This window comes from Bombus bifarius, unplaced genomic scaffold (genome assembly GCF_011952205.1).
Source record: "Bombus bifarius isolate JDL3187 unplaced genomic scaffold, Bbif_JDL3187 scf7180000008138, whole genome shotgun sequence".
Lineage (NCBI taxonomy): Eukaryota > Metazoa > Arthropoda > Insecta > Hymenoptera > Apidae > Bombus > Bombus bifarius.
The window spans coordinates 1,147,643-1,170,926 of NW_022884466.1; the positions used below are offsets into that span (position 1 = coordinate 1,147,643).

At 36.9% G+C, this 23,284-nt stretch overlaps 1 protein-coding gene and 1 pseudogene across 3 annotated transcripts in view; one reads left to right on the plus strand and one right to left on the minus strand.

The window, feature by feature from the left end:
- Positions 1 to 1,637: 1,637 nt before the first annotated feature.
- Positions 1,638 to 4,703, plus strand: LOC117208517 (annotated as a pseudogene).
- Positions 4,704 to 13,176: 8,473 nt separating this feature from the next.
- Positions 13,177 to 23,284, minus strand: part of LOC117208528 (KICSTOR complex protein SZT2-like) — a 34,303-nt gene continuing 24,195 nt past the window's right edge. For all 3 annotated transcript variants that reach the window (XM_033449738.1, XM_033449736.1, XM_033449739.1), the window contains 15 exons: positions 22,595 to 22,901; positions 22,145 to 22,333; positions 21,461 to 22,051; positions 20,844 to 21,220; positions 20,664 to 20,766; positions 19,514 to 20,350; positions 19,060 to 19,354; positions 16,734 to 18,649; positions 16,519 to 16,613; positions 16,002 to 16,428; positions 15,449 to 15,824; positions 15,042 to 15,207; positions 14,596 to 14,812; positions 13,413 to 14,473; positions 13,177 to 13,318 (listed from right to left, as the gene is read on the minus strand). In XM_033449738.1, the coding sequence (XP_033305629.1) occupies positions 13,184 to 13,318; positions 13,413 to 14,473; positions 14,596 to 14,812; positions 15,042 to 15,207; positions 15,449 to 15,824; positions 16,002 to 16,428; positions 16,519 to 16,613; positions 16,734 to 18,649; positions 19,060 to 19,354; positions 19,514 to 20,350; positions 20,664 to 20,766; positions 20,844 to 21,220; positions 21,461 to 22,051; positions 22,145 to 22,333; positions 22,595 to 22,901 (7,092 nt within the window). In that variant the 3' untranslated portion in view covers positions 13,177 to 13,183. The remainder of the gene's footprint in view (positions 13,319 to 13,412; positions 14,474 to 14,595; positions 14,813 to 15,041; positions 15,208 to 15,448; positions 15,825 to 16,001; positions 16,429 to 16,518; positions 16,614 to 16,733; positions 18,650 to 19,059; positions 19,355 to 19,513; positions 20,351 to 20,663; positions 20,767 to 20,843; positions 21,221 to 21,460; positions 22,052 to 22,144; positions 22,334 to 22,594; positions 22,902 to 23,284) is intronic.

Here is a 23,284-nt window from a genome sequence, read left to right on the forward strand (position 1 = left end):
TTGGAAACGACGTGATCTTCTCTGAGAAAATTAAATATTAGTATAGGAGGTGGTACAATTTCGCCAATCCTTGAAAATGATGTTGTATTCCAGGAATTTTTCGAAGTTGAAATTTTTGTGTTTTGTTTTGATATAATATGTGTAACATATATGTTATTATGAGCTCAGAATATGCGGTTTGCTGGAAATAAGTCACAATATCGTAGATGTTTGTATACAACAAAGAAAAACTGCACTGAAATTACTCAGTAGTCATTACTCATGATCTATCAACGAGTAAAAATTACAGTACAATATTATATAAATTTGTAAGTATGGGACGCGGAAAAAAATTGAAAGAGTCTGAAAAAAAAACAAATTCTTGAACTAAAACAGCAACGGTTATCAGCAGTAAACATATCGAAAGTAATAAGAAGAAGTCGTAGAGTAATACACAATTTCTTAAAAAATGTTGAAGATTATGGCAAAAAGAAAAATACTGGTCGGCCGTCATCATTATCCGATCGTAGCATCCAACTCGCAGTTAACAACGAAACAAATAATGGAGAAATGTAGTATTAGTGCCAGTGTTTCAAGTGTTCGTCGAGTTCTACTATCCTGCAAAAATATCAAGAGGCTAAAACTGAAAAAGAAACCTTCGTTAACAACGAAACACAAAGTAGATCGTTTACGCTTTGCAAAAGAAAGAATGCATTGGAAAAAGAAATGGAGAAGGGTACTATTTTCAGACGAAAAAGGATTCAACTTGGATGGTTCTGATGGGTTCTAATATTATTTTCATGATATGTCAGCAATTCGACGACAAATGGGAGGAGGCAGCGTGATGGTTTGGGTCGGCATCGGTTATTTCGGCAAGATAAATACCTAGTTCATCAATGGGAGAATGAATAGTGTCCGATACATAAGTTTAATCAAAGAACAAATAAACAATCATGCAGAACGCATTTCTGGAACTGATTACATCCTTCAACAAGATAATGCATCTGTACACACATCAAGATTGGTCCAATCATATTGTAATGAAAATAATATATCTATTTTGTCGTGGCCCGAAGCTCCTGGGACCTTAATATTATCGAAAATTGCTGGACAGAGCTTGTTCACGATGTATACACGAATGAAAAGCAGTATCAAAACGTATAAGAATGGGATAGGTTAAGTCAAAATTATATCCAGAAACTGTATAAATCGATACCAAATCATATAATAGAAGTAATAGAAAATAAAGGGGGATGTACCCATTATTAAATAAGTATATATGTTTGACAAGTAATTATTATTAATTACAATTTATGTTGATTATTAATTTTCATATTGTATATATGTTATCATTTCGTTCTTAAAATAAAACAATTTTTTTTGTTACACACTAAACCTCATAATATTTTTAATTATTTTCAACGAACCGCACATTCTAAGCTCATAATGTTTTAATATTATACGTTACAGACGAAAAACTTTACACGCGTCATTGAGAAATTAAAGATAGCACACCTGGGTTATCTTTTTGACAAGAAGTGTATGCACAATATAAATGCGTTACAAATTTTTGAATGAACGCAAAATATATTATATATACAACTATTAACTTAATTAAGGCTATTATTATTAACGATAGAAAATTGTATGATAAAAAAAATAAAATATTTAAACAACTGTTATAAAGATATGATTTTAGAGCCTTTAATGTATATCATACGTTTTAAATATTTTAGGAACAGTATTTCGCTTGATTAAAGACGTCATTAGCCATATTTATTTTCGATCAACAAACACGTGTTAATATAGTACTTCCTTTTCATTGTTATACTCTTGCGCTATTTGACAACCGACGATATTTAATGTTGTCAATGTTATTAACATTGGTTAACAAATGGAAATAATATTAATAAGAAAGAGGTGAAGATTGTTATTATTATTTTCGCGTTGTTGGAACATTGTAACAACAAGAGTGTGTCATAATGAAGATTTTTTATACATTTTTAACATTCGCCTCTTTATATGCAGGTAAAGAACAAAGAGATTCATGTGCACATACTATTCTGTACATACTAGTTTCTAATATAAATTTGATAAGTTTGTCTTTATCTGTTGAATGAAACAGATTTCCATCAATCCTTGTGCGAAATTTAATGTTTATAGAATATCCTTGCATGCAATTTATTTAATGCGATATTTACACAAGATTACAGAGTGAATTCCATGTTATATTTCTGTATGCACATGGAATATTATTATTTAGAATCTAGAATATTGCAATGTGTTTGTATATAATTAAACTAACATCTTTAAATAGAAACAGTATTATCATATTTTTCAGTTAAGAGTCAGCGTATGCCAACAATATCTTACATTTCACAAGAGCAAATTAAAGATACTGGTGAAACTGTAGAGTTCCCATTGCTCAGTGCTAAATGGATCTGATTTTCCAGTTATATGGACAAAAATTAATAAAAATGCTCTTAATGATCAATTACCACTTTCACATGGTAGTACTTTAATTATAAGAGATACTAGATTTACACTCAAATATGATGATACCTTATCTACCTTTAGATTACAGGTAATATAATATTATGTGCAATACATATCGTACTTTTATTGTTTAACGTGTAATTCAAATAGTAATATAATATATACTTCAGATAAAAGATATTCAAGAAACTAATGCTGGATTTTATCAATATAAAATTTTGATTTCTTTGAATAATTATGTATCTGCAAATGTTGAACTGCAAGTTCGTAAACCATCCATTGTAAGTGACAATTCAACCAGAGCTATAGTTGTTACTGAAGGACAGCCTGTGCAACTTGACTGTTATGCTGGTGGCTTTCCTGCACCTAGAATCTCATGGTGTAGGGAAAATAATGCCATATTACCAACTGGTGGATTAATTTATCAGTAGGTAGTTATTTTTTGTTCTATGGACATTTAACGACCTTTTTAAATAACAAATCAAAATATTACAGTGGCAATATATTGAAAATTCCTATAATTCATAAGGAAGATAGTGGGACATATTATTGTATAGCTGAAAATGGAGTAGGACATGAAGCTAGACGTAATATTAGTGTTGAAGTTGAATTTGCACCTGTAATCACAACACCAAGACCACGACTTGGTCAAGCTTTACTACATGACATGGATTTAGAATGCCATGTAGAAGCTTATCCTCCACTAGCTATTGTTTGGTTAAAAGGCGATGTTCAACTTTTACAACTACAGATCAATATATTGATACAACAATTAGAGTGATCACAATTGGAAAAAAATAATATGGAGAATATGTATGCAGAGCTGCCAATAAATTGGGAACTGCAGAAACAAAGATCGAATTGTTTGGTGTGTATTATGAATTTTATATATATATTTATACAAGTTTAGTAATATAAGTCATTTATGAAATGTTGCTTTTGTTTTTCCACTTGCAATTATATGTATACAGGGTATTTTGTTTAACTGAAAATAGTAGAATATTTCACAAGGAATTAAAGTTATCAAAAAAATATTTTAACAAAAGTTCTTTGGTTTGAAGACAGACATCATATGAAGTAAATTATTTTTTTGCAGATCAAACAGTGTGAGAGATTCTAAAGTTAACTTCATATTTTTGAATGGATATATATATGTAATATCGTGATATAATATATTTACAAGGAATGGATGATACAGATGTTAATCGGACAGAAAAAGACGATTGTTGTTCAACCTGAACTATTCACACCAAACGTACAGAAAACAGCACAACTAAATAATTAGATTAATTAGATAACGACTCGACTTTCACAAAATGCAATCAACACTCTCTCGGCAACGCCACTCGCAAACTCTGTTTGTTGATTCCTTTTTTCCCGTCCCTTGGCAACCGCTCGTGGCCAAGATCACGTAGGCCTCCTCTTTCCAAAACTACGCGATCGAAAACAAACGCCTCGGCTCTCGCGACATTCCACGCGGTTCACCCGCCAACTCCCAGGCCTCTCACTCACGATACTACATATATATATGTTGGAGATGAAAGGACACAGGAGCCTTGCCTTTGGAACTTTGGGAAAATCCCTTAACACTGTAATCTAAGAGATCTGCCCGAGCAGCCGAGCTAAACGGACGTGTAAAACAGTACTTCAGAGAAAGTGTGGCAAGTGGGGAAAAACAAGTTGCGAACAACAACACCCATAGCCAAATGGTGGAAATCCGTGTCTTCTACTAAGAAGACTATTATTAAGTCTAAAATGCAACAACACATCCCACCGATAAAAATAATTAGTAAAGATGAACATACTACATAAACAAAGCGACAAACATATCAAAACCAAGCCAGTCACTAAACGAAGAACAGGAGTGCTCAGTTACAAACGAAATTGAGATGGAACCAATACCGAATAACAAACTAACCCACCAAGATGAAAGCTGGAAAGTGGCAAGTTACAACAAAAAACGAAAAATAACACCAAACACAAACGTTAAGAAAGCTATAGAAGCAGAAAGACAATAATGACTACAAGAAATTACACTCTGAGACTCCTTCAGCGCACTGCCAGAAGAGAAAGAAACAGACCAGGCCGGAAAACCAATAATCCACATCGCCAAACCACCGCCAATTTACATTGAAGCTCAAATAATAGATCCCTTCATTAAACTACTTAACAACACGGCAGGAAAAGAAAATTACCAGAGTCTGGAGCATACGTGTGCCGTGGACTAGAAAAGGAGATACCCGAAGAGGAGCGCCAACTATTGGTGGAGCGATGAGCTCGCTACATTAAGGAGCGAAACTATAAGAGCTAGAAGAAGAGCCCAGCGGTATTATGGCGTCTGGGAGTCTGTGGATCTATATGGTGCACCGATATGAGCCTCCTCCCTGGGAAGAGAAACAGTCACGGGGACTTTAATAGTAAGCCCAAGATATTCCGACTGAGCGAGGTAGACACGTGCGACTGCGGAGAGATAGAAACCCCTCATCATATCTTGGAAGATTGTCCAATCTTCAACGAAGATAGGCAGAGACTGCGGAACGCAATAGGAGAACTGGACTTGTACTGGCCGGAGGAAAAGTGGGAATTCGTGTCCAAGGATATATATCCACACTTCCGCCTGTTCAGAAGGAGTGTTCTGCAGGCAAAGGAGCAGAAGAGAAGGACAATCCAACGAGAGAGAGGGGGCACGCAGTCGCAGGGACGACCTCCAGAGAGGAGAATTACACAACATGGCGAACTGATACACCGGCCTCCAAGAAGAAGTCCAAGACTGGCACGACGACTACCCGAACAGCACAGAGGCGGAGAGGAGGAAGAAGAAGAAGATCCCGCAACGCTGGGCAATATAGGGTCCAGTGATGACGACGATGGTAACACCAACAATGACAACAACAACAACAATCACGGAGTAGACTAAATCTAATAGCGGAAGAAGAAGTCCCACAAGAAGAAAAATTGGAACAACAACGGCATTGGATTCAAGATAGGAGAATTAGTACAAAAGAATAGAAAATAATAAACACAGAAATAATACAAGGAAAGGAAAAACGACAAGAAAGAACTGGGGAGGAAACCCTGCGATCGTCGGTGCAGGCGGTATTCATGCAAATGAATACTGTGACGGTGCAGGGAATAATCGGCTGGAAAGCCAACCTACTGGGACCGAGCTATACGCTGGCAGCTCCGCCTCCTCGTGGCCCCCGCTGGTAACGGCGCGGCGAGATGCTCGCATTGCGCCGCGCCGGCTAAGTAAGCTGCCGCCCGAAAGGGCAGGTTCAACTTGTCCAATGACCCGAAAGAAGAGGGCAGGGTTTTTCCAAGTCGCGTGCTGACCACCCATGCGCGCCGTTCCCCGGGCATTGGGCGCCTGAAGGTAGATGGTAATTTAACGAACACCTGTTTAGCGAAGCCAGTATGAGTTTTATACTCGAGGAATGGCGCGGTCGGCCTCAAGCCGAGCCCTTGCATGCTCAGACTACTTGGGAAGAGAAACACTCCGCAGGGAGGACTTGCTTATGTAAGTCTATGGGGGCTGGCAAACCCACGTTTCCGCAGCCAGGGAGGACCGTCGGGACAAGCGTCCCGCTTACGTGAGTCCTCTATGTACATCGCAAGGAAGGTCGCCGGGAGTGTAGGCAAGAGGCTCGTCTATGCTCTCTCTACGTGGCCTTGGGTAGTAGCGCACCCACGATCCTGATGCCAAGGATAGGACCGTCGGGATAAGTTCCCGGGTACTTTGTACCTTGAAGCCCCCGCTTACGTGAGTCCTATCTGGATCTGTCGAGTACGGTTAGCAGGTCGCCGGCCGGCAGTGACGTGGCGGTACATCCACACGGTAGTCCCACCAATGACATAGGATGGTACCACGGGCGGTCGAGTGTAAGCCCGGAGGGAGTAGCGACCCATCTGCTCGGCCAATTGTGGGTTTGAACTATTGGTGGCAGTGGTTGATGGCCAAGATACTGGCAAGAGGGCCGATTTAAGGGGTAATGGCTCGCCCCGAATGGCCTTCGGCGAGTGAGCAGCGTCCCACCTGCTCCGGAACCATCCTGGTGAGACGGCAGGGCTTAGAATCGCCCCGTTCGACCTGTAACGAGCGAAGGCCCCTGCAGGCTTAACTAATCAAGGTAGCAAGGCACAAGGTGCCTTGCGCGCTGGTTGGGCGTATCCCAACCCCTATGGCCCTAGGAGTGCCCGGGTACTGTGTGGCGATAAGTTAACGCCGAGAAAAGCACCCGTTAACAAAGACTGACAATACTTGGGAAGAGAAACACAGGACAGGCCTACACTTTTGAAACAACTCGAGGGCGGTCAAATATAGATATAACCCTAGCGAATCCAGAGGCAACACCGCTCGTGCGAGAATGGAGAGTTCAAGAGGACGGAACCTCCAGCGACTACAGAGTCCTGGAGACGCACCGGGTTTTCGGGATAAGAAGTACCGAACAGCAGCTTCAGGAGAAACGATACGATACACGATTGGGAGGTATTCCAAAGAGTTATCATAGAGGAGAGAGAGACACTCCGAGGGACCACCCTCCAGCAAGCTGAAGACGTAGAACGAATGGCCGAACAAATGCAGGCGGTCCTTATAAGAGCCTGCGACGCGGTCATTCCTAAGAAGAAATGGCATTACAGATCGGTACCATGGTGGACGCCCGAGCTCACCCGAGCAAAGAGGAACACCTACCGAGCAAGAAGAAGGTATCAGGGGGCTAAGGACCCCGCAACGAGGGAAGAAGAGAAGCTGCGGTACAAGGAAATTAGAAAAGAGTACACGAGGTTGATCACGAGACAGTCACGGGTAAACTTAGGGGAGAAGAGGCAGTATCGACCCTGCGGACGCCACAAGGAGATACCTCCAACTGGCGAACGACCGCGGCGGCAATGCTGTCCGCCCTCTTATCCGGCGACCAAGAAGAAATGGACACGCCGGAGCAGACAGAGATCAGGAGGAGCATGACAACCCCTCCAAGCGAAGAAGACACCCCAGAGTTCCGGTTCGAAGAACTCGGCGGCACTGTGAAACGACTGAAGAGGGGCAAATGTCCTGGCCCCGACTTGATCGAAGCGGAGATAATACAACGTGCCTGGGGGGGGGGGATCCACCAAGAACTCCTCAGGCTCATGAATGGCTGCCTCACTTGGGGGGTCTTCCTAAGAATATGGAAAGTGGGGAACGTCATTACCATCCCGAAAGGACCAGATCGGGACAGAAGTAGTCCGAAGTCCTACAGACCGATTTGCCTACTATCTATGGTGGGCAAATTGCTAAAGGATGATGGTTACAAGGATGGCGACCATTTTTCACATGCACGAGATGTCCTCGGACCGTCAATACGGCTTTCGCCCCGGAAGATCGACGGTGGACGCAATCATCAAATTCAGAGAAACAGTCGAGCAAATGAGTGACAAGAAGTACGTCCTTGCTATAGCATTTGACATATCAGGAGTTTTCGACAACGTCTGGTGGCCGAACGTAATGCACGAGCTGAAGAGAAGAGGCTGCCCCAACAACTTGTATCGACTGACGAGGAGCTACTTCTCGGATAGAACCGTGCAAATCACCGGGAAAAACGAAACAGTCATCAAACCCGTCACGAAAGGATGCCCGCAGGGATCGGTCCAAGTTTCTGCAACCTAGTATTCGATGACCTGCTGGCTGAACTAACGACAAGCGCGATAGAATGTGAACCTATCGCGTACGCGGATGACATAGTGATCCTAGTCGCTGGAAACGCAAGGATTGAGCTACAAAAGAGAGGACAAGATGTAGCTACACGCGTTTCCACGTGGTGCACCAGGAAGAAACTATCGCTATCGGCGGAAAAGACGGAAATGCTGCTGGTCAGGGGTAAATTGGACGCGGAGAGACCACCAATCATCACGATCAACAGCAAGAGTATTAAAATAGGACAAGTGATCAAATACCTGGGAGTGCACCTTGAAAGAGGCCTGAAAATCAATCGGCATGTGTACGAAACAACGCAAAAGTGCCAGAGACTATTCAACAGCCTTGCAAGAGTGGCCAAGACGAAATGGGGACTCGGACACGCGGCCATGAGTATCCTGTACAAAGGATTGTTCGAATCGATAACAACTTACGCCGCAGCCGGCTGGAGCGACCTGTTGAATGGGAAAATGGTAGGCATGCTGATAAGATCACAGAGAATGACACTCCTCCAAGTGACGAAGGTCTATAGGACAACGTCAACGGAGGCACTACAGGTCATTGCAGGTGTAATACCCATCGACCTGCTAATTGAGATCAGGGCGAGAGCCCACAAGATGAAAAGAGGACTGGACGAAGCAACCAATCACAGAGAGCCATCGTCAGGAAAGCCATTGAAAAATGACAAGAACGATGGTAGACCACACTGAAGGGCAGAACAAGGTACAAGTACTTTGACAGTGTCAAGGATAGGCTTGAGGACCGCTGGGTAAGACCAGACCTCTACATGACACAGTTCATCAGTGGTCACGGGGTTTCAACAGCAAACTCAGGACATTCCGACTGAGCGAGATAGACACGTGCGACTGCGGAGAGATAGAAACCCCTCATCACATCTTAGAGGATTGTTCAATCTTCAACGAAGATAGGCAGAGACTGCGGAACGCAATAGGAGAACTGGACTTGCACTGGCCGGAGGAAAAGTGGGAATTCGTATCCAAGGATATATATCCACACTTCCGCCTGTTCAGAAGGAGTGTTCTGCAGGCAAAGGAGCAGAAGAGAAGGACAATCCAACGAGAGAGAGGGGGCACGCAGTCGCAGGGACGACCTCCAGAGAGGAGAATTACACAACATGGCGAACTGATACACTGGCCTCCAAGAAGAAGTCCAAGACTGGCACGACGACTACCCGAACAGCACAGAGGCGGAGAGGAGGAAGAAGAAGAAGATCCCGCAACGCTGGGCAATATAGGGTCCAGTGATGACAACGATGGTAACACCAACAATGACAACAACAACAACAATCACGGAGTAGACTAAATCTAATAGCGGAAGAAGAAGTCCCACAAGAAAAAAAATTGGAACAACAACGGCATTGGATTCAAGATAGGAGAATTAGTACAAAAGAATAGAAAATAATAAACACAGAAATAATACAAGGAAAGGAAAAACGACAAGAAAGAACTGGGGAGGAAACCCTGCGATCGTCGGTGCAGGCGGTATTCATGCAAATGAATACTGTGACGGTGCAGGGAATAATCGGCTGGAAAGCCAACCTACTGGAACCGAGCTATACGCTGGCAGCTCCGCCTCCTCGTGGCCCTCGCTGGTAACGGCGCGGCGAGATGCTCGTATTGCGCCGCGCCGGCTAAGTAAGCTGCCGAGGGCAGGGTTTTTCCAAGTCGCGCGCCGACCACCTATGCGTGTCGTCCCCCGGCGGCGGACGCTTGAAAGTGGATGGTAATTAACGAACACCTATTTAGCGAAGCCAGTATGAGTTCTATACTCGAGGAATGGCGCGGTCGGCCTTAAAGCCGAGCCCTGCACGCTCAAACTACTTGAGAGGAGAAACAAATAGGACGATTATGAGAAGGGCGCAAAGGGCGGCGTTGATCCGTACGTCTACCACCTACCGTACGGTGTCACATGGGGCTTTGTGTGTGCTTACCGGCAGCATGCCGATTTGCATCAAGGCATGGTTGCGGTGGAAGCAGTATGGAGTATCAACGAGAACTCTGAAGAAATGGCACATGTTGGGCAAGAAGAAATGAAGGATTTGGAGACGGAGGCAGAGGACAGGTGGAGATTGGAGTGGGCGTTCTACAACCCCTACAATTGGACTAGGAGACTGGTAGAAGATCCGCTGATCTTCTACAAAAGAAAGAGGAAGATCAACTGCCACACGATGCAGATCCTTACGGGACACGGTATCTTTAACTGTTACCGTCGGCAAAGAGTCGCACACCAGTTGTTGGGATTGTGGTGCGGTGCTGGATGACGCCGAGCATGTGCTCTTTTGTTGCCCTAGATGGACGGAGGAGAGAACGGAGTTAGAGGTCGAGATCGGTGAAGATTTTAAATTGGAGAACCGGGTCGCTGAGAAGATGGCCGCGGAGGAGCGGTTGTGGAATAGATTTTATGATTTCTGCACTAAGGCGATGAAATGCCGGCTTTTTAAGGAAAGGGAGATAGAGGCCAGGAGAAGAAGGGAAGGAAGGAGGAGAAGGATCAGAGTCGAGGAGAGAAGATAAAAGTTTGGGTACGTTGTGTAGATGCCAACCCGAAGTAATGTCGAATGACCGTACCGGGTTGGTGCCTCGAGTACCGTAGCAGAGGGAGAATGAGGAGGAGTTTTTAGTGGGTATGGCGATGTCACCTGCCGAGTCCTACATAATCCAGAGACGCGGGTCTCTGGGTATGCGCAATAGCATTTTCCCCTCCCCGCGCGCGCAAAGAAAGGGGGGTACCGCAAGGAAGCGTCTCAGGTCCAATATTACACATTATACACAGCCGACATACCAATAGCAAAATACAGACATTCGCGGACGACACGGCTGTACTAGTCAGGCACACTAATACAGAAACAGCAGACAAATTACTACAACAACATATCACAAAAATAGAAAAGTGGCTGCAAGATAAATAAATAAAAGCAAACCCCGATAAATGCAACCATATTACATTCATACTGTGAAAACATACACCACCAAACATCCTACTGAACGGCACGCACATATCGCAAACAAGGCAAGTCAAATACCTAGGACTCCACCTAGAAACACAACTCACATGGAAACAGCATATTAAATCAATTACAGACGAAATACAGACAACAAGGAGACAAATGCATTAGCTAACAAGTCGAAAATCCAAATTAAGCATAGAAAATAAATTAAAAATATACAAAACGATCATAAAACCAATCTGGACGTACGGAATACCACTATAGGGGACAGCAGCAATGAGCCATATAAACAAAATAGAGACAGTACAAGCTAAAATTCTTAGAACAATAGTAAACGCCTCATGGTACCTTAGAAACGAGGATATACGGAAGGACCTGGGAATACCAACGGTCAAAGAGAAAATTAGCAGATACTCAGGAAAATATAAAGAAAGAATAGGAACACACCCAAACCGGCTAGCTGTGGAAACGATCAACACCTCAAACATGGATAGAAGACTGAAAAGGAAACACCCAGCAGACCTCACAAAGGACACAACCTAGCAAACACGAAGATGGTATCCTGCTGGGGGTAGCCACCCACATGATAATCAAACAGCTAAAAAATTCTACCAAATGTCAAACTGGACAAATTGTGAATGTAAAGAATTAAATAAAAAAAAAACTGTAATCTAGAGTCTATCATAGCCGTAATAAAGCTCAGCGAGAAACGCTTAGCATAGCATATAAGAGATAGAACAAATGCACAAAAATGTATTAGACATTTTGTATATTTTGTGGAATATTTATTGCCTTTTTTATGTAGATGTTATCAAAGAGTGATAACAGTGATTGATTATAGTCGATGTGACGGACTTACTGTTATTACAATTGGATCAGAAACATGGCTCAAAAGAAATCCGACGCGGTTCAAATAGAGTTCATAAATGTTCGAAACATTACTATAATAATTTTAGGCACCCTTTTTTTACGTGGAGGAAATCTTCATAGACATCTTCCTTCAATTATTGCCGAATCCTGGCCGGTTAAATGGTGGTCTACCTCAGCACGTTAGGGAGAGCTTCCACAGTCCTCTCTCTGCGCCTCATTCTTGACTCGTCCTCTGGGAGAATACATCTACTACTAAAATGCACTTCAGTCACACGACGCTATGTGACTACACCATAGTGCCGCGTCATGTGCGATCGCAGTCTTCCCGAAACCCAATGAGATAGAATGCTCATCTTTGTGTAAAAATCGCAGAACTATTGATAAAAATAAGATAGAACAATGAATCTTGTTTAAAGTTAAAGCTAAGATATTGTAGAATAAGGAAAAAATGCAGAAGAAACACAAACAAGTCTCACAAGTATCACAAGTCTCACAAGTACAGAAGTATCACAAACAAGTTTTGACTTTGAAAATCTATATTAGATTTGAAATTTTCTGACAAAATTGCGATTTATCCATTACTATGTATTATTGAATTTTTATCACGGCTTATTATATATCATTTACTATAGATTTTAACATTGAATTTAAATCTAATCGCGAAATTTATCTAGTCCTTCAGGATTCTAGGAAAAATGCGATTTCAATGAAAAAATAAAATCATAATTTTTCTGGTTTACTTGCTTCGATAAGACTAGTTTAAATTTATGCATTGTATTTATTCATATAGAAATGCAAACGAAACGTTGGTCATTCCTAGAGTGCGACTGTTTATGTACATATGTATGTATTTATAGATATGCGGATTTTATACTTCGTCTGTGATAATATAATACTCGCGATTGATAGTAAATGGTGGTGTTGTTAATAATATAAAATTGATGAAATAATATAGATATTAAACTGAAAATTATTTTTCGAACAAACAAACAATAGATTATAAACTTAAATTTTTGGAAATTAGAAAAATATATTTTTTGTACAAATTACAGCAATGAAATATAGTATAAGATAACAAACAAAGAAAATATACATAATTCTTTTAAACAATAAAATTAGTGTCACATGTATGTTAGTTATACGACGTATAAATAATAAGTACAAGTATTTGGAAAATTTTTTCTTTGGAATGTCATTTACTATTGACTGTAGAGACCCATCCACAAATTAAAACAGCAAGCATTTACAAAACCTTCTATTAAATTATATGTGTCTTCTACACAACATGGAGCATTAATCATTTCTTCTGATTTACAATAAACTGCATACAAATCCTGAAAATAAATGAAAAATTATCATAAGTTTAATTACATGTTGCATGTGTATATAAAGTACATAAACAATAAAAACATAAAAAATGATACGAACCCCTCGTGAAGCATGTAAATCTATAGTTAACATCATGAAAACTTGAAAGAAACTTGGATGTAATATCAGTAGATGAGTAATATTTCCATCTGGTGTATTGAATTGTTTATGATGTTCTTGATATTTATTTTGCAAAACCTTTGATAAAGTTTGATACCAAGAAATTGGTTGATTAATAAATGGCCTCAATCTTGGATCCAAGTTTAATAAAGGTTCAACGTGAGCCAAAGAACAAAGTTCGGAGAATTCGTTATAATTCATTACAGATTTACTTTCTAATAATTTATTCCATAAAAGATGCGTTCTACATTGTAATGCTCCGCGTTTTATCATATTCATTATATGCATGCGAGCCGCATTTGCTTGAGACATTATTGTTTGTTGCATGAGTTGCTCGTGCGAGGAATAATAACCTAAATAATTAATCGATTCTTGTCGTATTTGAATTAAGTGTGGCGATGAAGAATTCACCGAAACACTTGGAGGATTTACATTTTGAGTTAACGGAGAATTAGGTACTGGTGGAGGTGTTGGTGCTCCCGTATTATTACAATTGGTACCAAGAGTAGCACTGTATAATTTAGTATCACCCTTTTTATCATTTGAATCTTGTTTACATTCTTGAAGATCCGAAGAAGATTCGTTTATAGTATCCATATCAGCCTCGGTATAAGTACTTGGAGATTTTTCGACACTGTACACCGTACGAAACTTCCCAAGTTTATTGTTTTCTACTTCTCTTTTTGGATATAATTCTCGTTTGCTTGTTAACATTAAATAGTATTTTAAAGTAATTTCGGTTTTTTCTACTTGTGGAGGCTGTCCTAAATGTGATACAATCAGAACAACATCGAAATCATCGGTGTATTTAGTATCTTGTGCGTCGCAGTAACTAATTAAAGGAGTACTTTTTAAGCTTACTAGAACATATTCACTTTCTTCAGAATGTTGAAGATCACTTTTCATTATAAATACACGCATATTATAAGTCTTCTCATGAGATAATAAGTAAGAATATAAGGTCCGACCTGATATCGCTAAATTGCGAATAGTCACTACATCTAAAATATAAAAATACGTTTATTGTAACTACTTATTTGTTTATTTGTGCTTTTCGCGATAATAAATCCCATACAACATATTTTAAAAGAAAACTAGAAATATTTTATTTTATTTCACTTACCACTGTATATAAGATTTCTCGCGTAATTTGGTGCTTTGCTATAATATTTGTTAAAATCATCAAGAAAATGAATCAAGTGATAACCTTGCTGTACTAACAAGGGCCCAGTCCCAGCTATGTACGAATGGATGGAACGTAAATGAAAATCATATGTAAATGAATGTAGATGCATACTAATTTTAATTTTATCACATGCATCCACGAAACTTAGCATAAACTGTAACAAATTAAAATTTTGTTATATTCTTTAATTAAAAAAAACAAATGAAAAGTATATAATTATAGCATATCAAAAAAATAAGAAAAAATGAAGATCTTATTTTTCTATGAAATTAAATTATAGATACACATGGAATTATAATTGAAGTTTGTAATACACTTTATAACATATTTAGTTTAATATCAAAAAACAGTACACGAGAAAATAAAAAAGTCAGGTAACTTACTTGATTCACTAAAGCGCTACTGGCTTTTGTTTGAAGTCGACTGCATTCAATAATATGTAATTTAACAATGAAAAATGGCTGTGATAAGTGAATTTCAAATAGTAATACTCCTCCAAGCATTGACTTCTTGAGATAATAAGATTGTTGCTGAATTGGTTCTTCAAAACTGAAAGTAATATTAGTTAATTATATAAATATTATTCCGTGAGATAATTTTCACAGAAGTGAAGGGGACGTATTGAAAATTTATAGAGTTAAGCTAGTGTTTCTAAATTATACTCCTATTAGCATTGACATAATATAAATATTAAAATTTTTGAAGGCACATAGTCTGACATTATCCTGTTTTTGAAAAATTTGATTTCTTTACTGAACATTAAGTTATTTAAATTTTAGCAGAGCTTTACCTATTATCAGGTGATTCTATTTGCACTGAACTAAAGCCTAATGAGTGAAGATATTGCTTGTATTCTGACAACATCAAACTGCACAATTCTTTATGCCATTTTATAAGGTTTGTTTGTTCATCTTGACCTTTTTGCATTTGTTGAGATAGTTGTTGACATACGTTGATGCCTGCATTTAAAGACGATTGTGCCGAAAGTGAGTGATCTCTTGTAGCCGCAGACTGTAAGCGCCATGAAGGTAAAAATAATAACGGTGTGTGGCAAAAATGTATTAAACGAGAATATTGTTTAAAAGTATTTAAAGCGATGATTGAGATTGGGATATTCGGAGCAGCATTTCGATTTTGCCACATTGCATATAGCTTGTTCAAATCTTCTGAAAATTGTAAAATAATTGTATAAGTATTTAGTTCCAAAATTTAATCGTGCTGTTTTACCGTATAACATTTATTATATCGTAATATTAATATTGTAATATATTAATATTTAAATAGTAGAAAAATTAGTCATATGTAATAAATAGAATAAAATTTAATTTCATTTCTTCATTTACCTTTCACCTTTTTTTCGCGTAATCGCAAGTCTTGTAAATCACAAACTGCTTTTATCGTCGGATCTATATTGCTATGAAAGTAATTATTAGGTTTTACATCACGCATTGTTTGACCAATTACTTCATTCCATGAAAATTGATTATGTTTTATATTTTGCGTTCTGTTATTCAATCTTATCCACTCTTTCCCATCGTTGTGTGGCACAGCAGAAAACTTTGTAAGACTTTCCATGTCCATAATTTGCAAATATTGTGAATTTGCATGTTCCCTCGAGAAACTTGGTCGATGGTGGAATATACCTAATTTTTGCATTATTACGTTTGTAAAAAAGTTTGATCTTGATGATAGCCACGTGCCCAAATTTGTAGTTTGCTTTATTAATTTTTCAGATTTCTCTTTTGACCAATTATACGTATAAAGAGCTATCTACGGTTGTAATTTAATTTGAAATTAATGGTACGAAGAAAAGTAATTTCACCTATTTATAAATATTTACATATATCTCTTTTAACTTACATTATCACTTCGAATTTCCGCAAGTAATATTCGTTGTCTTGATACGAAATTAGATTCTAATATCAGTGGATTGAACTTTTGCAAAAGTTTTTGATCTGTAATAAACAATTGCTATATTTACTTGTTAACTTTTTAATATTCCTTGTACTAGCAGTTTTAATGGATAGTAGTCAAAAAGAGACCCCTATCTTATGGCTATAGAAAAATATAATTACCTTTTGGGATAAGTAATTCTGGCTGTACTGTTTTGCTGAACGAAGCTTTCCATTGATGAAAGTTTCTAGCTATTAAAATACATTTAGTGTAGGTACCTTGTACATCCTTACTAAAGTCACATGGTATGTAAACGGGCAAATCTAACTTCCCTTCATTTTCTAACACAGAATAGTTATTATTTTTTAGTTTAGTTAATAATTCCCCATTTGAAATATATTTTTCGATGAAGGGTTGTCTATCTTTTAAGACAAAAGATCTGCTGGATGTATCCGGTGCTTGACCTTGTATAATAGCTTCTAACTCTGTAATAATCGTAGATATAGGATGTCTGTGATTAAGAATTACTTCATGCCTTTTTACCGATGGAACTCCAATTTCTAAAGCAAATCGAAACCATTGCGATAACGTTACACAGTAGATACCGTGTAGTTTTCCCTCTTCACCCGACTCGAATCTATCAATTGTTAAATCATGCATTATTTTTGGCAAAGCATCAATTTTTACCGAAGTTTGATTTTCTTTATTTTCAATAGATATCTCTTGAGCATCTTTTGTAAGTGGTTCTGTCAGAGGAGTTAACAAAAATTTATATTCTGTAACTAAGTCCCAAATTGCATGTTTAACTGCGGAACATAGCTTTTGTAATAAAGAGTCAAGATTAACTCTGCCTTGTTTCCAAATTTTAAATTCGATCAAAGGAGGTGATTCCGCGGAACTTTGATCATAAATTGACGTTGATACGATATTTTTAAAATCTTCTACGTTTATCGTTTCAGGGAAACTATCTACTGGGAATTTATTTTCTAATAATTTTATAGGTTCACCGTGTTCTCCTGTAATTGCCAAAGCTATACAAGCGATTCCTACACTCCCACTGGAGTGACTTTGATTACACAGAAAGATGTCTGATTCAGAAACTCTTTTGATAGATCCTTCGAGTTGTGAGTAATCTTGAAAGTGATATTCTGGTCTGTTATCAGTATATTTTGGTATATACAAAAATTGAAGTATATTTTGACGCAAATAAAATTCTAAAGCAGTTATGTATAATACGCAATGCTTCTGTACATTTAAACGTATGATAGATTCTGGCGATTTTGGCGGTTGAATAAAATGAACGTCCGCAGGTGTCAATTTACACATAGGATTTCTTGCTAACATAACAGAAAGAACTTCCAGAACCGCATCATCTAAGCGATTTTGTAAAGCTTGTACCAAATCGCGTTTAACTTCCGGCCCCGCGTCGGAAATTCCATGTACCATTAAGATGATCGAATCTTCAGTTTTATTTAAAACGTTTGATTCTTTTTCGCTAAAAGATCGAACTCTAGGTCTTGTATCATTTGCCGTAGCATTATCATTCAGCTTAACTTGTGATAGGGAGACTACACTATTGCTCCGAGAAACGACAAGTTGTTCATCGCTTTCCGATAATTTGTTTTGTAAAGTTTTTCCATCGCTAATTTGTTCGTGTAATCTTAAGTAAAACACGTTTTTATTATTTTCTTGGTATACAAACATATTACTCCGGTTACTAACAGCCAATCTATTAAGCACACCGTGTAGAACTTTTATACCTCGAGAAAGTCCTGATCTCCCTGGACCAGTTTTTAATCGAGGATGCAGTCGAAAGGTAAATTTCCAAACAACACGACATCGAAACATTCCTGGGGTGAAATTTTGTATTAAATCTCTATTTTGTACAGCATTACTAAATTCACTCGTCATCTCTGATTTCCAGTTATAATCTTCACTTGATTCTGTTTCTAAAAGTTCCGAACATTTACTTGTTTTGTGAAGATTTTGCAGAAGTAAATATTGGTTTACTCGACGACAAGTACTCTTTATTTGAGAGACCAACATTTCTTGAGTATGCCAATAACTATTTACTTCGGGCGATATAATCTCTAAAAACCTATTGATGATAACAATTTTTATTATGGTCCATTTCTAAGATATTTTTGATCTTTACATTTCATGAATGTTAAATATACATAAATAAAAAGGATAATAAATTGTAGTTAGTTTAAAAATTAAAAAAAAAAATTGATTGTAGTAGTTTACAAAATTTTGAGCAACCAAACATATCAACCAATTTTGAATTTCATCGATTTTTAGATAGAATTTTCAGTTGATACGTATATATAAAAACATATCTAAAATTAGAGGCAAAGGATCGAATTTTTAATACCAAATACTTGTTAAAAAATTTTCTATTTAAATTTGTATTATAAAATTTATGTATGTACATAAGCAAGCAGTTCATTTTAAAATATAATGAAATGAAATTATTTTATGTTTTGCTTTAAGAATATTATTACTTACCTACAATGAAAGTAGACACTGACATAATCATTTTCAACGTTTAAGATTAACCAAAAATTGGGTAAGGAACTTTTACGATTATCCAGATCTATTAACCATTGAAATCTGTTTTCCGACGTATTACTTTCTTCAAATCTGTCCTCAATATTTTGGTCTTCATATATTAAATTAATACCGTCAGAATAAGATTCCTCAGATTTAAAATTTGTATTAGGCTTATTTTCTGTACGACAGCTGTTGTTTTCTTGTTGTAGCTCTTGCGGATTTTCTTGTTCCAGATTTTTTAGGGCATTATCTGGAATATTGGCGATATTAAAATTGATAAGTTTTCTAACAGACTTTTCGTGTTATGCGTTTTAATCAAGTTTCATATTCTATGTACTATTAAAAAATATTCTACAGTAAATATTATACATATTTAGTGTTATAAAATGTTTTTGAGAAAAATACATACTATCTTTTGTTTTTGATTCCTTTCTCTCGTTCTTAGACTGTTCTGGTACAATATCGCTCACTTTTTCCATATTTTTCACAAAATAAAACAAGTTTCCTTCTTGACGAATACAATATTTATCAATTTGAAGTTTCTTTAACTCACTTATAAATTTTGGTTTGCTATCATCCGAGGGGAATACAAAATATAAAGGAACTTTTTCCACTTTGCAGCTAAATCTATCCGTTGATTCCGAAACGTGATTCGCTACGAAATTTAAAACGTTCTCGTTTATAACGGGTTGATCTAGGAACGCGGTTGCGGTTTCATCTTGTAACAGCCACTCAATTTCATCTTTTAAATTGCTTATAGCATTGTGTTGGCTTAAAGGTAAGTGAGACATTTTTTCTTGAAAGAATTCGTTTTTAGCATTATTTTCTAAGCTGCTTCCACTTTCCGTTCGCAAACTGCCTATAGGCGAACCACTACAAAAAGATGTTGCTCTTAAACCAGAATACCGTTCTAAGCTTACTTCCAATACTTCTTTTGGGAGATTCAAACAAATGATGTCCAAAGTGATTTTTAAATCAGCTAAGCTTAAGCCAGCTATATTTCCATCTTTATAGTCTTCCATCTTTTGCAAAATTTCCATGAAACATGTTGGCAGAGATTTTACAGGGATGCTACTAAGACCAGATCTAGATTGGAATCGAATAGAACAACTTAACTGTAAGAATAGCGGTTGCTCTCTTCCGAAAATGCTTTTTCGCTGGAAATCGCTGTTGACAGATTCTATAGAACCATGCCGTGAAATTTTCGGAACTTTGTTGACATTTGCGCCTGGCCACGTTACATTCCCTGATTGTACAATTAAAAATCAAACATTTATTTTTTATCTATTACCTATTTATTAGACATGTTAAAATTATATTAAGAATACTCTTATATATGCATTAAAAATATATACATTTCTACGTAATATTAAAGATTATTTAATTCGAAATATTATTATGCTTGTTTATTTTAAATAATTAAATATCAGTTGTAATATTTTTATTTTATATCGGTCAAAGTTATTTTCTGATAATCAAAACCGAAAACGAAAGAATTATCCTTTCCTATTCATTCCTTTCAAGTCGGAAGTTTGTTTTAAAAATTATTTCGTATTTACCTTTTCCATTGAGATTGCGTGATGTACCATCAATATTTATCGAATGGAACATAAGATTCTCTATCTCATCGTCATTGTCTGATTTTTGACATTCTATAAGATCCTATTAAATATTAAGATTAATTACTTGATTAATTAATCTTATTTATTAATTACTATTACATTATTTTAGCAACAAACCGTTTCATGTTCTGACCAAGAGGGTGAACAATAATAAAATTCAGGGTGTGCAGGTACAGGCCTAAAGGCAACTGTAATTATTCTTTCAAATTTTTCTTTAATTAAATTATGCAATGGCTCAACATCGTTACACATAGAAGGATTTAGTTCGCCCAATAAATTTTTATCCGATAATTTGCTCAAATGTCTGCATACAGATCGCAAATAATTTGTTATATTAATTTCAATTAGAGTTTCTTCGCATTGTTCTACTGCAGCTTCCATATCATTGTAAGTAAGAGGTTGTTGCAATACCAACGATTTATAAACTGCAACTACATAGCAATGACAGTGAGCCAAACTTAATACCTTGCAATGCTCCACAAGACTTCGTTGATCTGTTGTATAGAAAATTATCATTATTTTATATCAGTCTTCAAAACATTAATGTCACAACTTAACTATTTAAATATCAATTAAACTCTAATCATCCAAATATTAACATCGAACTACTATCGGTTGATTAATGGAATCAAGAGATTATTAATCAAGAAGTCAGGCGTTAAATAAACATTACTGTAAGAGTATACTGTTCAGGAAACTATACAAAAATCAACGTTATTCGCATTTTTATTTACCACTTGCAGTATTGTCGGAGTCCTCACTTTTTGGTTCCGGAGTCGGAGGTTTTGAATTATAATCAGATTTTAATTCGATAAAATCTTTACATTCCTGCTGACCAACTCTGAACGTGTGATCTTGATAAATATCCTTATTGTGCGAAATTTTTAATTTATCGACCAATGTGTCGATCAACAAAGCCAGCGAACAATCATACACATAAACTGGAATAACGAGAGATTCTTCGCAATCGTAAAATCTTTTCTGCGTATCTGTGTTTATTATACTGTCCTCGATACATTGACCATATAATATCGAGTCGTTATTTTCTAATGATGGAAAATCGGTTACGTTAATATCCATCCCGGTAGTTTTCGAGTACGTATCGTCTTCATTCAAATCCATATTGAATATGGTAGATTCGCCATTCCTTTCGGAGTTGTTGCTTGCTGATTGCTCTTCTGTATACGAAGGAGACGTAAATAAACGTACAACGTCTTTTTCTGATGCAGGTAATATTGTGATAATTACATGAGTTGTACTAATTCCTTTGATAAAACATTTCCAACGCGGATAAGAATTGAACTCAACGTTGGAAGAGAGCCTCTCTAGAAATAGTTTTAAAATCAAAAGATACGTATCCATAATATGTGAAAGTTGCTAGAAAAAAGTTTGTATAATTTCGATAATAAAGATAATACCTTTTTCAGAAAGAAACGGTAAAGGTGGACCACCGACTCGACGCCTGTCAAGAAGCATTTTTGTGAATCTTTGTGATTCAGCAGAAGTTAATAAAAGTTCTTTATTGTGTAACTGTTTCATATGTTCTAAGAAATTATCCATTAATATTTTATTTGCACTTCCTTGTCCCTTATCGTTGCCAATTGTACCTTGAAATAATGTGATAATTTAATATGTATTCCATTGTTGATAAGCTCATTTTAGTAATAAAAATATAATATGTATCAAGTAATAGAATGCAACCGAAATAAATTTTAAGTGAAAAGAAAAGGCTTTCGTGTATGAGTATTTGTTATTTTATCTTCCTTTGTTTTATTTCTTACTTCAATTATATTACGTTTTAAATCGAGCAAATCTGTATAACTGTACGGAGTACGAATATTAAATAACTGATCGAATAAAATTTTTACCATCAGCAAACATAGAAAATAAGAGCTCGGCTTGTTGACATTTTGGCAAGATATTCAATGTGTCGAAAGAAAAATGCATCATGTATATCTTTTCATCGATAGTTGGTAGACCTTCGCATGATTCTTCCACGGTGCAGCTATTAGTTTTGATGTTTTTGTTATATTTTTTCGGTAGTTTGACGTCATGGTGGGGGATTTGTCCATAAATAATTTCTGTATTTTTTTCGTTCGGTATTACTTGACTCAATAAGCTTAAGTACTCCAAAGTTAATAATGCATTGATGCATTCCTCATCTATCCGAGCAATCTAATAACGAAATATAACATTATTAGAAAAAAGGAAAACGATTTTCAACCTGTAAATTTCATAAAATTCCGAAATTTCTAGAATTGTCATATTTTTGTATTACATCAATATGCTTCGAAATAATATGTGAAATTATCACTAGATGCACTGATCCGATCAAAATAGTCCATTTGCAATTTTCTAAAAGTAAATTTTCGATATTCATAAATACTATGGTCTACAATTGTTTGTGCTTGTTTCTTTGCATGCTTATTTGTATTTGTGTTCATACTACAAACTTTTTATTTTTTATTTTCGAATTACATATGTTTCAAGCTATATAACTCTAAGTATATCTAAAAGGATCATTTGAATCTCTGTACATAATATCATACACAAAGTAT